General features: G+C 44.3%; 1 protein-coding gene across 18 annotated transcripts in view; it reads left to right on the top strand.

The window, feature by feature from the left end:
* Nucleotides 1-15,645, top strand: part of APBB2 (amyloid beta precursor protein binding family B member 2) — a 373,668-nt gene that overhangs the window by 258,801 nt on the left and 99,222 nt on the right. For 15 of the 18 annotated variants that reach the window (XM_019928274.3, XM_019928275.3, XM_073805179.1 and 12 more), the window contains 3 exons: nucleotides 7,474-7,536; nucleotides 7,919-8,004; nucleotides 8,099-8,159. In XM_019928274.3, the coding sequence (XP_019783833.1) occupies nucleotides 7,474-7,536; nucleotides 7,919-8,004; nucleotides 8,099-8,159 (210 nt within the window). The remainder of the gene's footprint in view (nucleotides 1-7,473; nucleotides 7,537-7,918; nucleotides 8,005-8,098; nucleotides 8,160-15,645) is intronic. The other 3 variants (XM_073805181.1, XM_073805180.1, XM_019928283.3) reach the window with 1 other exon arrangement.

Genomic DNA, 15,645 nt, shown 5'->3' with positions numbered 1-15,645 from the left:
AGGCAGGAAGACCTACATTCCAGCCACATTCCTGCTTTTACTGGGCTTAGGCATCTCACCCCACCTGGGCCTCAGATTCTCCATCTTTCAAGTGATGGGTTGAGGCGAGCTATAGGCCCCGTTGATAGACCAGGGCCTTGGTTTGTTGGTACTTGGCCCTGATGATCAGATATGTGCTTCAGTTCCACTGAATCACTTAGGATTTTGTTGCTTATCACTGGGTGATTTCGATAACTTTTTATTAGCATAATATTCCTCCTCTAAGGGCACATCCCATTCAGTCGATTTATTCACCTTATGTGAGGTGTGCTGGGGGATAAAGATGAACCAACACAGGCTGCTCCTCGTGGAGCTCAGCATGAAGTGGAGCCCTCTTCCATTCTGGCCCAGTTACCTCTTGGCATTTCTCCCCGGACCGCAGAGTGGCCTCCCAGGGGCTGAGCGGGCCAGGACGCCCCTGGGCTCTCACTGAGGCACAGAGCCCCTCTTTCTTCTTCACCTGTACTGCTTGGCTCTCGGCATCTCTGTTAGAATCTTTCTCCATTCCACGGCTCCATCCCCCTTATTGTAAACCGCCTTTACGGCCTTCACCCCCAGGGAGGGCCCTGCAACCAGAGAATGCCCGGTTGGGAAGGGGGCATTGGCACCAGTATCTGTCCATTACAGACAGGGAAACCGAGGCACAGAGAGGCCAGTGACCAGCAGCCACGCTGGCTCTAGAACGCAGGGTTCCCGAATCCTCCTTGAATTACAGGTCAGAGTCCTTCTCCCTTGGCTTCCCTGGCTCTGAGATCTCAGCCGACCTGCTTTCTCTTGGTCCAGAGGTGAGGAGATCAGACTAACTTTGAGATACCATTTCTGTTCAATGAATCTCTTGTCCTCTGTATGTGGAAGAAATGAAGTTTGTCTCGGAGCCCGCCTCCTGAGGCCGAGGCGTGGGTGGGGTGAAGCCCAAGGAGGGCATCCCGAGGTTTACGTGGCTTGGATTTTTACTTCTTTGATTAATATGGTAGACTTTCACTTTCATGTTTTCTGTGAAAAGTCTTAGGAAGAACGCAGCACAGGTGGGCTGCTGGCCCTGGGGATAATGATTGGGAAGCAGAGTCCTCTTCTCATCCCCGAGCCACCTTCTGATGCCCACTGTTGCCTGCCCTGCCCCGTCCATGCCTGCTTCCACCCCCCTCCCGCTCACTGCCTAGCCCCCCTTCCCAGGCTCCGACTGTGTCCTGTGGCCACCCTGCCGCACTTGCTCTCCTGGAGTTCAGTGTTTCCATCACATCCCCACTGGTCCGCCTCCCAGCTGCTCTTCATGACTTTTTGTGGCTTTCAGGGTATTTTCATAAACGTCACTTCATTTGTCCCCTTCAAGACTCTTCACGCAGCAGAGATGACAGCTATTATGTTTACCATTTAAGGGAAGAGGTGACCGAGGCTCAGCAAGTTGAGTAACCAGGCAGGTGGCGTCAGGGTGGCAGGATGGTTCTGTTCCTCTCTTCTGTTGCCATCGTGTTGGACAAAGCCTCATCCCTCCAAGAAACATGGTAACAAAGGTGTAGTTTTTTGAAGCTTCAGAGAGAGACCCATTTCCAGCTCTTTAGTTTTCTTTATTAATTCTATGTATTTATTTTTGGCTGTGTTGGGTCTTCATTGCTGTGTGGGGGCTTTCTCTAGTTGCGGCGAACAGGGTCTACTCTTCGTGGCATTGCCCGGGCATCCCATTGCGGTGGCTTCTCTTGTTACGGAGCACGGGCTCTAGGCACATGGGCTTCAGTAGTTGTGACTCGTGGGCTCTTGAGCGCAGGCCCGGTAGTTGTGGTGCACAGGCTTAGTTGCTCTGTGGCATGTGAGATCTTTCTGGACCAGGCATCGAACCCGTGTCCCCTGCACTGGCAGGCGGATTCTTAACCGCTGAGCCACCAAGGACGTCCCCCAGCACTTTAAATAGACCAATGGGATAGATGTTCTTTGGATCAACCTTTCGGTTGTTTGCTTCACGTACATTTTTTCCCCTGGACATCAGGCCATCCACTAAGTCAAAGAGCCAAGCAGATTTAAAAGGCAATACATTAAAATCCTAGGGGCAAAGGGATCAGCAGATAGGTAGAGAGGAGAGGAAGGGGAGAGGTGGGGGAAGACACAGACTGCTACGTTCCCAGGTCCGGCAGGTGCTGACACGGATGTTAAAGCAGAAGCACTAAGGGTAATCGAGTGTTTAGAGCACCAGCTTCATGCCTTGTCTCCTTACTCCTCATAAAACCCTACGCATCTGTGCGACAGTTGTCATTACCTTCTTAACATTTGACAACGCACACAGAGAGGTGAGGGAGCTCGCCCAGGATCACACACCTAATACCTAGTGGAGTCAAGCCTGAATGGAGGTCTGCTGGCCCCTGCCCCTACTCCAGGTTTCACTATGTGTGTATGGAGGCTTGGAGAGCCTTGAATGGCTTCATCTCACTCCAGGTGACATATGCAGCACTTTCTAGAAGATGACTTCTCTTGATAACATTGTCTCAGGTGCTAATACCAGTTGAAGAGAAATGATTATATCTTTGATGCCATTTCTTTGGTCCCTAAATAGAATCTATTTTGACTAATTTGGAAACATGAGAGAAAGCAAAATGTTAAGGGCGAGAAGAAACTTGTAATATGTCGCGTCAGAAACGCACATCTTACACAGATTTTTCCTGAGCTGGCTTAAAAAAAAAAAAAAAAAAAGTGCCAAATCTGTTGACTCAGCTTCACAAAAGTTTAGGACGGAAGGGCTTCCTTACAGTTTGAAAATTTTACATTTCACATTCCAAAGTTCACCAGGGAAGTGTTAGGCGCAGCACATAATGTTCCCTCTTCATACGCCAGCAGTATTTTTTGAAAGTTTATAAACTGGCCGGGAAGCATTTGCTGCTGAAATTTGGCCCAAAGATGATCTTCCCCCAGCCCATCAGTTTGTTCCAAGTTACTTAGATGTTGAATTTTAGAGAGAAGAGGGAGCTACACAAAATATTGTAATGAATAACTATTGGCCCGTAAGCAAGCCTTACGTAGAATCCTTCCAGCAGAAGGTGTTTCCAAGTTCCTTAAGGATAAGAGTATGGAGGACCAAGTGGGTCTGAAGCAAGGGAAGGTCGAATTGTTTCTCAGGACCGTGATTTCTTGTTGATCACAATTCACTCTGTTCTTGCTGCATTGCCTCTGGAGTCTGGGAGGGGCCTGAGCAGCTAACTCCCCAGGAGGGGCAAAACCCACGTATTGCATTAGAACCTATGGATTTTCACATACATCTCGAAATAAGGTGACAACATAAAGGGGCCAGGCTGTCATCATTTTACTGAAATTCTTGACCTGATCAAGTAATCATGACATTTTAGAGCTGGCAAGAACCTTTGAGAAGGGCTTAGTGAATGCTACGGCAGTATTTCTCAGTCTGGGAGCCAAGGATGGTGGCTAGGATGTCCTCTGGGGCTTGTAGAACATGCTAAGTTTCCTTATTTTTACCCCAGGCCACTGAGCTAGACTCTCTAAGGGTAGGGCCTGAGAATCTGCCTCTATCATAAGCGTTGCAGGAAATTCTGAGTGAGTACAAGAGCTGGTCTTCTAGCAAATTCAGTCTCCCTGTTTTTATTTATATGTCACTTCCCCTTCAATTCTTTGGCTTCCCGCTAGCATCTCCTGGGAAGGATTGTTCTCACCCGTCTGCTTTGAAAGCCCTTTAACCTTTATTCCATTGTGTCTCTTTATAGTATTCTTACTTGAGGCACGTCCGCCTCCCTTTTGGGGGGTGTCGGGACCTGCCCGACTCATCGTGTGTCCTCGGCACTTGGCACAGTGCCTGGTACGTGTCAATGTTCATTAAATGTTTGCTGAATGAAGGAATAAACCAGCTTCGTAGCGGAGGGAGCTCTTAGTTGACTTGCTGTAGCGGCAGAGCCAGCACTAGAGACCCAGGTCTCCTGATTCTCCTCTAGTTTGTAAATAGTGCTACTGCTGACAGAGACTAATTTAATTGCACAAGCATTTGTCAGTTTGTCTTCCAGTTAGATTCTTTTTTTTAACTTCTCTGGATTTTATTTGCATCATAAACCATAACTGTTCTTTTGATAGTGTTGCATCCAGCAAAACACGGAAAGCAGTTTTAAAAGAAGGAAAAAATATACACACATATGTGGATATAGTGCTTATTAACATTGACTGGCCTATTCCTTGGAATTCCAGAATTCCAGGTACTCTGCCATTTATCATCAAGGCTACACATACCAAGCCTCAAGTCTTGACAAAAGAGGATTACGAAGCATAACTCATAACCCTTGGTAGTCCCTAGGCTCTCAAACTTTTTATTCTTACAAATGCCTTAGCAGAGATAAGGACACTGCTATTCCTGGGCACTTTCAGGCAGCCAGCCCCTGGGCTAAGGGCTCATGTTCTTGACCTCACTGTGTCCACACACTGGTGGGAAGTCTTCTAAGATCCCAGAAGAAAAATATGGAAGAAGAAAACTCTCAGTAGTCAAGGTTATACCGTCAGATTGATTCCCCTAGTAGGTCACGAGGGTGCCATGCTGAAAGGTCATGAAGGGTCATGGCAGGTGCCGTGCTCCAGGCGCTGGGTCTGTCCCCACTGTCTCTGAGGAGCTAGGGCTCCAGGGCTCTCGAGAACCTGAGTGTCATCACCGTAATCAGGATAAGGGGTGCTGCAGCCTGGCCAAGGTCAAGACGAGCACCAGGAGGGTGTGTCCCCAGCCATAAGTCTGACGCCACCATCTCTCAGCTGTGCAAGGCTTTAGCTGCATTGCCTGAGAGATGACCGATTGGAGGTTGTTACCCGTGGAAGATGGTCCCTGTTCGTCCTCTACTCTCCTTTACCTCTCTTTGTGTCTGTCTTCCCTGGGGCATGTTGCTCGCCTGCCTTTTCCTCTTTTATTGTCTTTCTCTTTGTCTCTTCTTTCATCTCTCACTCCCATCACCCAGACTGCAGACTCTCTGTACAACCCAAGCATCTGTGTTGGTGTCTTTTTTCTTTAAATGATTAGCTAAAATGTTGTATTCTCTCTTCTTAATTAAAAAAAATAATAATAGATGAATAGAATATATCGTTCTTAACATTTAGGACAAACTGTTTTGTCCTTCATTGCCCTTGACTTAAAAAATAATAGTCACTTAAATGGAGGAGAAAGTTTCTCATCTTTGATGTCAATGAAAATTTTAAACATGGGAAGGAAAAAAGGTCTTTGGCCTGTTCATAGCATGTAATGTTAGTTTCCATTTTTATTTGCTTGAGTTTTGTGCTAAAGGGTTTCTTCAGGAATACTTATGTTATTTTAAGGTTTTGCAAAATCACTGTATAGGGCCTTTGTTTATTTAAATCTGTAAAAGTTGATTGTTGGAAGTTTGCCAGCTGACTCCTGTCTCCGTAGCATGAGAGCTAGATCCATGCAGTCTCAGAACCATAATCAACTTTTACTTTACAGGGACTCCTACATCCAGAGAGTAAATACATAAAAAAATTTAAACACACACGTATAGAGAAGTGTTTGATAAAATGCCAAAGCCTTTTCTGAATACTTGTTTTAAAAAATGCTCTTCTTTCACTCTTTGTAGTCCTAACACAGTGTCTCTTGGGTATAGTTTCTGATATCAGATTCCCTTTGTCAGACACACATACCTTTTTAAAAATGTCTTCACAAGAGCACAATTATCTTGAATCTTCCCAATTCACCATCTGATTACATTTTCAAAGTTCAACCTAAATGAAAACCAAATAATGCTCACATGTAAATGATGATGACAATTTGGGACCAAAGAGGCGTGTTTTCTTTTTAAAAAGAAATTTTAGCTTAAAATTTTATTTTGTACTTGATATTTCCAGTCCTTATCATGCGTGTTTATTAATCCCCCTATGATGGTAACTCTAAACATTTTTCGGTCACTGGCCCTTCTGAGAACAGAAAAGTTGGGGATAAAATGCACTTGCACAAAATCCCACATCCATTTCAGGGGGTTCATAGGTCACCACAGCTGACAGGTTAAGATTTTCCTGTAATATTTTCTCCTCAGTAAAAGCTGAACGCTGCTTTTGGGGATGGAGTGAGGAAAGAGGTGAGGGGCTGGGCAGCATTCCTGCTCTGTGCTCAGTAAAAGAGATTATTTTTAAAAAATACATAAACAGCAGTGGTCCAAGTTCTGTTTTAGTTTGAAAAACTGCAGGTTGGGTGCCTAGTCCAGCAAAGAAAGCAACAATGACACCAACTGTGTAGAAGTGATAATGGATCCAGGTTTGCAATGACCATGCCCTCAGAGAGCCCTTCAGAGCCAAATAAATGCATTTTTTCAACACCTGGGACATTGGATCTTCACTGCTTCTTGCTTTGAGTGGCTTTAAAAATTGTATTGTGTGCAGAAGTTATGGGTCAGTACTACTGTCTCATTTTCAAAGAACTTTAGTTGTAAAGTTACTTAGTGGAAAAGTTTCTCTTACTGATTTATTATTCAAGAAAAGAGATTTTCCTGACAAGTGGAACAAGTTCATAAGGATGAACTTTATGGGTGTCTTATTAGTATCATTTATTTCCCCAAATGTCACGTGAAAAATATTTGAATATTCAGTCAATATAGTAGAAAGAAAACAGATGTTTCCGTGGTTGTCCGAGGTGAATAAAGGAAGGAGCTGTTTAGATTCGAAGGTCTATCGTCAGAGGTTGCCCAGCAAGGAAAGGCTTTGCACTTTGTTCTATAACTATGTTTAGAAAAGCATTTCGTGATCGAATATTCATTTGTGAAGAGGCTTGGGTGGCAAGGAAGTAGAGTTTTTTATGAACAAGAGAAATTTACATTAGATTGTCTAGAGCTATTTTTTTATTAGATTAAATCTCAGCAAGATGAGGTCAGGCTGGGTTCTTTGCCCTCCATCATTGCCATTTTTTTCTTCTAAGTGAAAATAATTTGGCCCCCAGCTTTTTTATGCCCTTAGCCGTGGACATTCCCGTTTCCATCCAGCACATCGACAAGCAACATCCCTAATTCCACCTCCACCTCAAGAAAACAGTTCTGTTTGGTTAATAGGAGACAAAAAGGTGCCTGTGAAATTAGGTACGCTGGGCATTTAATACTTTGATGCATAGTGTGTGCTTTTAAGACCACATTTAGAAAGTATCGATAACTTCAATGTCTGGTAATGACGTTCAGCCATTTGTTTTGGTAAGTAATTAAAGCGCCCTCTCTTTCCTCCTGCCCTAGGCCTCAGGTGTTGATCTAGATCAAGGGAGAGCGAGCTCACATGCTGCCGTTAGAGTGAATTTGTTCCCTAACCCATCCTGTGAATATCAATGCTAACAACAGTGTCTTGTGTGTGTGTGTGTGTATGTGTGTGTGTTTTCTTTTTTTTTTCCTTTCCTTTTCTATCCTTTATTATTTTCTTTCTTTCTTTCTTTCTTTTTTTTAAATCAATGTGCTTTTTCCTTGTGAATAATTACATGTCTAGAAACAGCCATGGAGTGATTTTGCTGTTCTGAATGGGGGAAAGATTAATAGTGACATTTGGAAGGCAAGTATATTGTCAGATTTTAGCTCATTTAATATTTTGTCCTTTTTGCATGGCTGTGGCTGCATCTTCTTTGTGAATATCATGCATTCTGCAGGGACGGAGTGATGGGGCTTCTGGCTAGGGCTGTGGGACTCACACGTGTCGCCTTTTTTGATGTCTCCCATTGTGAATGACTTCAGGCTGATTGCCCCAGGTTCCTGTTGTCTTGTAAGAAGCGGCACTTGCACCAAACCGGCATCAGCAGCCCATGCATGCCTTTTTCTGCCTAAGCTCACATACACTCTCTGCCTCGTGCTGGGAGGACTTCTCTCCCCTTTGATGTTTGAGGCCATGTACTGGGTCATTCCCCTTTCTACATTAACAGGGATCTCTTTTCCTCTAGGATTTGCATGCAGCCACAGTCAACCCGGACCCCAGTTTAAAAGAGTTTGAAGGAGCAACACTGCGCTATGCATCCTTGAAACTCAGGTAGGGCGTTCAGAGCACCTGCCGTAATGAGTGGCTTTGTGCAGCTAGAGATTGCAATAGAATTCTAAGTCCAATTTTCTGTTTTTCTTTCTAGAAATGCCCCACATGCTGATGATGATGATTCTTGTAGTATCAACAGTGACCCAGAAGCTAAGGTTTGTAAGAAAGTGCTTTCAGCGACCAGATTAATATTCTTGCATCAAAATAATGACTTTGGATAACGGCCCAGTTTTTTACAAACCATCAACCCAGAGCCACTTAATAAGGAATTAGTCCTCAGTCCTCTCTCTTTCCTAATCTCCCCAACAATTAAAGTAAACCCCTCGGCCAAGTTAGGTTTGGGAGGATTTCTGTAATCATCACGACTCTGCTTGTATCTCACTACATCAGTTCTTTGTGCATCGCAATAAGTTAAAATTATCGTTCAAACAGGTGGGCTTCAGAAGCCTTTGAAGATGAGCCAGGCTCTGCCTTGCAGTGCCATGGGAGGGGCGGTGAACAGGTGCCACAGACCCCTCACACCCACCTCCTCCAGGGCAGCCTCGCACCTGTGCAAAGCGAAAGTTCCTCCTCATTCCTGACCTAAACACAGGCCTGTTTCATGGTGGGGAACCAGCAGGACCAGCTGACGGGTATGCGACCTGTACAGTTGCACAGGGCCCTGCGCGGAGAATCAGGGCCCCGTGTTTTTCTGTGCAGTTGCTCTCTTGACGTTCTGCATACTTTTATCTTTGACTCTGTGCTCTGTAGATGAAGTGCAGTGGGGCAACGGAGTGTGCCCCGGGGGGTTGGAGCCTTGGCTTACGCACAGTCCCGCCACCTCCCTACCTGCGCAGTGTTTCTCAGCTGCCCGTTCCCCTGCTGCTTGGCACCTCGGGCCCTGCCCCCCACCCAGCAGTTACTGTTGCCTTCCACCCCTGTAGGGAGCTAGGTGTGAGCCTGGGGAGAGTTGATGCCGGGTACACAAACTCCATGGTGTCCCAGGAGGGGACAAAGTAGTGGCCTGCCCAGCTCAGGCGGACAGCACCGCAGTGAGTTCGCGGGTGACTCAGTGAGGCCCCGCCCACTCCCGATCCAGGTGCCTAGCGTGTCCCGGCACAGGCGTTGCAAACAGAGGGTCATCCGTTTGCTGTGGGCTGGGGTGGTGAGTCCACGGGAAAGGGGGATTCTTGGCTCAGTTTCCCCACCCCTGGCCAGGACGTGGTGCGTCGGCCTAGCAGCTGATGGTCTGTAGCGGTGGGCAGCCTGTGATGGTCTGCACTCACCCTGTAAGTATCCCCGTGCCCGAGAGAGGGTGACATTAAATGACAAGCAAAAAACACCGTTAGGAGTTGAGAGAGAGAATGCAGAAGAAAGGATAAAGCTTCATGTCTTAATACTTTTTACAGCTTCTCCTCCCCCCTGCTTTTTGAACAGGGGGCCATGTGTTTTCATTTTGCATATTTCATTTTCAGTTGCAAATTATGTAGCTGAACCTAGATATTTTTCTGAATCCCAAAGTAGATCTGTGTCTACAAATAAAACAGCAGATAGGTTCCTGTAGCAGTAGTCAAGTGGGGAACACCGTGCAGGTTCAAAACCTTGGCTCCCTGGCCGGAAGCTGCCACATTGCCATTGGTTCTGTAAGAATCCCAGGGCTTCTCTGTTGCTCCTAGTTTGCTCAGCTTCCTTCTAAGCACAGCCTGATCAGGTTAAGGCTGCTCCAGAGCCAGCGGTGTTCTGAACAAGTTCTTGGTTGGCCTCTGACAACCCTGGCCTTTAAAGATAAATCTTATGGCAAGGAAGGGAAGGGACCTAGTAAAACAGGAAGGCAGGCTGTGAATAATTTGCTTTGCTACCAAGTGTTTTATAAGGGCTATCAGCAAAGACTGGAGGAGGAAGGGCGAGCAGCAGCAATATTTTTCTCCACCCGGAAGGGCTGGGCCAGTGATGTCTGTAAAGCTGAGTGTGAAATTGACAAGAGTGGGCCGGAAGGGTGATGCATGGAACGGAGATTGAATGGGTAGCGGGAATTGGAGGTAATTGAGCTGTTACCTAAGAGGGTGCTTTCTCTTTTTCCCCCTCAGTTGTATTGCTTACTGAACTCTTGATCTACCACTGTTCTGTTCCCAACGTGTCTATTCTAGCACCTATTAGGAATTTGTTTATGTTAATAAGGAGGCTCAGCTTTCTTAGAAGTAACTAAAGTTGCACTTAGTTGTAAACAAAAGAGCATGTGTATTGTGTTATTTATTTTTTATCCTTCTTTGTTCTATAAAAGATCTGAGGAGACTTACGAAAGCACTTACAAGCCACAGAAAACATAAGGGAAGAATCAGTGCATCTGTCTGTACTGGGACAGTACATGGAGTTAGAACAGATCAGACTGGGGAGAAGGAAAAAGCATAGGACTTTTTTTCAGAGCATAGGACTTGGCATAGTTAAGAAAAGTGACCTTTGGGTCCATTTTTGTACCTCCAGGTGATTATTTCTACTGAGGACTTTTATGGTAAATGGCATGAATTCCTGTAAGGGCATCTCAGAATCTTGAAAAAACCTCTGCAAACTACACGTGCTTCTAACTGCCCCCATCCCACCCGAGATTCTGAAGGTGCCCCGTGCTATAGAAAGTCACTGTCACTCTTGAGGACCCTAAGTCTGTTGGGAGGGGAAAAGGGTCTCAGAACCCTGCTTTCTATGAATCACACTGTGCATGAGGGAAAAGCATCTCAGTTCCTTGTGGAATATAATGGTTTTTCTAGCGCTCTGTTATAAAATAATTGTAATAATGAATATTTATTGAGTGCTAACTTTTTGCCAGGCTTAGTCCTAAAGACTTCGTTGCTGTTGACTCTCATCCTCACAGAAATTCAAGGGGCTGACTGTCATTATTGCAGATGAGGAAAATGAGGCATAGAAGGTTGAACAGCTACTCAACTAGTAGAGTCAGGATTTGAAGCCAGGCCATTTGGCTCCAGAGCCCATGCTCACTGGACTGTCCAAAGAAAAGTCTCCCTTGGGGCTTCACTCAGGGGCCACCATCGATCAATGTGATCAGTGTGCTTAACAATACTCCAAATTTATGTAAAGACACATAGAAGTTTGGATTTTGCTCATTGGAAGCAAAGGACAAACCCATTTCAAGTACAGCGTGGACCAGCTTCCCCGTCTGACTTGAGGCAGAGATGAACCCTAGACTCTAGAAGTGGAATGCAGGTTTTTTCAGACCATCCCTCAGTGGTGTAAGTTCAACCAGGCTTATGATAAAAATTGGGCCAGAACAGGAGGAAGCGGGGGCTGGAGTGGAGCTCATCTGTGTGTCTGGCGATTGGCCGAGCTGCCCACTTGAGGTACCCCACACAGATGGCGTCCCTTTGGGGAAACTGAGTCTTGCTGTCCTTCTCTGGAGGCAAATCTCTCCACCTCCTGATGGAAGTGGACCAAGGGAAAGCCTGCAGGGAAGGCTAAGGTGATCCTTCGATGCTGTTTCCAACAGCACTAAACGAAATTGTTTTTTACAAATTTGGAACAAGTCCATTGGTTTAGAGCTGACTTTGATGAGGCCACTTTGGAGGTATTCCCCATCGCCACCACCCTCTGGCCTCCCCCATCTGCCCCCTTAGTCACTCCTCGCCTGTTTAATGCTGCCTGGGGCACCTAAGCAGGCAGAAGTGACAAGATCTAGGTTCCCAGATGTTCAAGCTTTCGATAGATCTAAAGATATCTAAAGGGTATCTTTAGTTAACCCTTTCCATTCTTTCAATTTGCCAAGGACTCAGGAACTGAGTGCCCCGCAAAGAAGCAGAAGGTATCCTTTCTTTAGGAAACAAAAATATTTAATTTCATGTACGATGGAATTCTAAATATAGTCCCCGAGGAATGATTACTCAAAAGATTATTATAGAAAATGTCTTCCTTACTCCCTCAATGAAACTTAGATGCTGGAAAAATAAAAGTCATTTTTAGACTATCAGGATATGAATCCTTCAGAATTCTCCCCAGCCGCTCTGAGTCAGAGCATCTTGATAATCAGTTGTTCAGTGAAACATCTAAGTAGCGACATAAATGAACCCTTCCCCCCATGCCACCCCACTCCTGCGAAGGCAAAGTATTTTTATAACTCTGACAGTGTTTTATGAGCCTACCTAACTTTATATACAGTAAATTTTTTTTTAGTTGATTGCAGTATGTGCATGAGTTTGTATATAATTCTGAGCTCTTTAACTTTTATTTTAAAATAATTATAGATTTACAGAAAAGTCCCAAAGATATTGAGTTCCCATATACATTTCCCTAATAGTAACATCTTCATAATCACGGACAATTATCCAAACTAAAAAATTAATATTGATACCGTATTATTAACTAAAATAGGCTTTATTCATTCCCATTTTCCCATTTTTTCCACTAATATCCTTTTCAGGACCTAATCTAGGATACTACATTGCATGTACTGAGCTCTTAAAAAACTACTTCACGTATTCCTTTCCACAATTCTCAGATTTATCATTCTTAATTCCATTATAATATTCCATTTAATTAATAGCACCATAATCTGTCTAGGCACCCAGTGGCCATAGGAACAATTTCCAGTACTACAGGGCAGAGTTACAACTTCATAAAAATAGATGGCTTTTTTTCTTTTAAATCATTGCTTTGGTACAGGTTGCTAAAACGGTATTACCGTGTCAAAGGCTATGAATTTATGGCTTCTGTCATTTATTGCAAAACTGCTTTTCAGAAAAGGCTACGGCGGCATATAATTCCATCTGTAATACCCTAGAAGACACCTTTATCCACTGCCCATTATTCTTTAGGCTTTGTCATTTTTACTTATTTACCTTATTTTATCGCATGTGAGCTACTACCTCCTACTTTAAAACTCCCCCTCTTAAATTATCATCAACATAGGACACTTGTTTTGGTAGGTACAAAACCCTATGTTTATTATGAAACTCTGTGTTTCTGTCCTTTCTTGGCTGTCTTTTGCCCTTATTTTTCTATGCATTTTTTAAACAAAAATTTTATTTTGGAATAATTTTGGATTTACAGAAAAGTGACAAAGATAGTACAGAGAGTTCCTGTATACCCATCGCCCAGCTTCCCCCAAGGTCCTATCTTACGTAACCGTAGTACACTTGTCAAACCTAAAAATGAATAGGGATACGAAACTATTAACTAAACACTTTATTCTGATTTTACCAGTCGTTCTTCTAGGTCCTTTTTCAGTTCCAGGATCTAACTCAGGACAGTACGTGGTGTTTAGTCCCTCTGCATTTTTAAATTCAAAACTTTGTTATTGTAATCTTAAAGATGTTTTTCTAATTATTTTTTTCTCTATTTTGCGTCACTTCTCCATGTGAAATGTTTTTAAATGTCTGCATGTACAAGCTTTTTGTAGATAGTTGCCTCTTGTGCCTCATTTATCAAGAAGGCAATTTCTAGTCATGTCTGAGCGGCCAGGTAGCTTGCACTCCTGAATCCCCACGATTCTGCGCTCTGCCCCCTGGGCTCATCCTACTACCTTAGAACCCTAATTTAGCCCTTTAAAACGTTCCTTTTCTCACGGCATGTGGCTTATTGCTGGCCAAATGCTTGACTAGAATGATTAACCCTAAAATAAAAGCCAGTTTTAATTAAATTGTAGAAAACTGAATGCTTTGAAAAATCTGTACGAATACCTTAGAGTGCTTTCCTCTCCTTTGTGTTCGCTATGCTCAGACTTCTGTAAAGGAAGTGTTCTGCCATCTTGTGGACAGTATTAAAATTACGTCCCTAAAGAAATCAGCATTTCATTTGAAATCATTGAATTGCTTAAAGCCAGAAGTGACATTAAAGGTGATCGAATGGTCCTCCTTTACAGGTGAAAAAGTGAATCCCAGAAAATTTGTGTGCATAAATTTCCTAGGGTCCCACAATTAGTGGTGGAGATGGCATTCAAAGGTGGGTCTCCTGGGCCTCTGACCAGGAGTCAAGAGTGTGTGACAAATCATTTTCAGGATATTTGTGAGGAGAAGTAATTAGAACTGCTTTCAGAACACTGTTCTTCGGTATCCACAACAAGGGAACTGGGTAAGGAGGATTATTTTTTCCCAAGCATTAAATTCTCTGGGTTTCAGCTTCCTCGGCTGTAAGATGAATGTGTTATCGTCTCAGAAGTCACTTCTGGTTCTGAGAAATTTTCAGATCTGAAATGAAGTGAGCAGTCCTGATCTATGGCGTCTGGAGATTAAATAGTTCAGTCTGGTCTATCTCCAGATCTGGAGAAGGAAAGAAAGAGGAGTTTGAGCCCAGGGCTGGAGAGAGGGAGCAGGCTCCCTTTTCTGAACACACGCTCTGCCCGCGCCCTGCACTGTGCTAGGCACCTACATGCAATTTTCCTGCAAACGCCAGGTACCGTGGTTGTTTCCCCCATATTACAGATAAGAAACTGGTGCTTTGAACAGGGTAAATAATTCATTTTATCACACAGCCAGTAACTGGTTGGAACTGGGACTCAAACCTAGTTGTATTTGACTCCAAGGTCTAAGGGAGCGCCGTGCCCACCCACTCCCAGGGATCGTTTCCCTAAGCTTTATGGTCGCTGGCTGCCTGGGTGTCTGAGGTGGAGGTAGCAGGGATGTCAGAGGTAGGCAGGGTGGGGGGGACTGGAGAGTCATTGCTTGAGGACAGACTCCCCCTTCCTTTCCGGCGCTCCCAGATGGTCCAGTCCTTGGCAGTGCCTTCAGACTTTCCAATGCCCATATTGACAGATCCAGATTCAGTTGTTCTGGGGCCGGACAAGGTACTGCAGTTCTGCTAAGCTCTCGGGCGCTGCTTATGCTGCCAGCCTATACACAACACGTCAAGCAGCAACAGTAAAAAGTTTGAAACCAGATAAATAAGGTGTCATTTCTGTGTATCCTCTACAGTCTTCCTACACAGTACCTCCCAGTTCTGTCATGGCCATTTGCAGCCAGTTCCCAGCTGCTCGGGGATGTCTTTCCCAGGCACTGGTTTTCGTGAAAGCTTTGCCTGTCTCTGTCCTCTTTTGTTATAACCTGCCCCAGATGGAGAGAAAAGAGAAAGAGGTGATACACATCAGTTGGTCAGTAGGTTTGACAGAGGAACGTCCTGAAGTGAACGGTGAATGAACATGAGATTCTAATATTCATCTGTAAGCTTTATTTATCTGTGCCCTCCCTTGGTTCCTATTCGCATAGATTTTCCTGAAATAATTATATTAGTGGCTACTGACTAGATTAGCACTAATAGATAAAACAGGAAGGGGTAGGTAGTATCTTTTCTCATTCAGATTTATTTCTGGTCTGTGTAGCAAATTCGTTATCAGTACTTAGCATTTGTATGGGATTTTTATGTTTGCATGTAGTTCTTAGAATTGATTTTTGTTCATGTGGCACGGGTTATTTTCTTTCAGAAATCCTGATCTGTATGAGAAGTTTGGGTTTGATTTCTGTTGTTGATTCATTAATTGAGTCAAAAACATTTATTGAATGCTTAATGTTAAAGGAAAGCTGTGTGTTACAGTGGCTAAGAGCATGGACTCTGGGCCCCGACTGCCTTGATTCAAAGCCAGCCTCTGCTACTTATTTAGCTGGGTGACCTTGGGCAAGTTACTTAGCCTCTCTGTATCTCAGTTTCCTCATCTAGAGAGTGGGCATA

The sequence above is a fragment of the Tursiops truncatus genome, chromosome 5, assembly GCF_011762595.2.
Source record: "Tursiops truncatus isolate mTurTru1 chromosome 5, mTurTru1.mat.Y, whole genome shotgun sequence".
Lineage (NCBI taxonomy): Eukaryota > Metazoa > Chordata > Mammalia > Artiodactyla > Delphinidae > Tursiops > Tursiops truncatus.
Note: the sequence above shows the minus strand (reverse complement) of the source record. Positions and strands in the feature narration are given on the sequence as shown.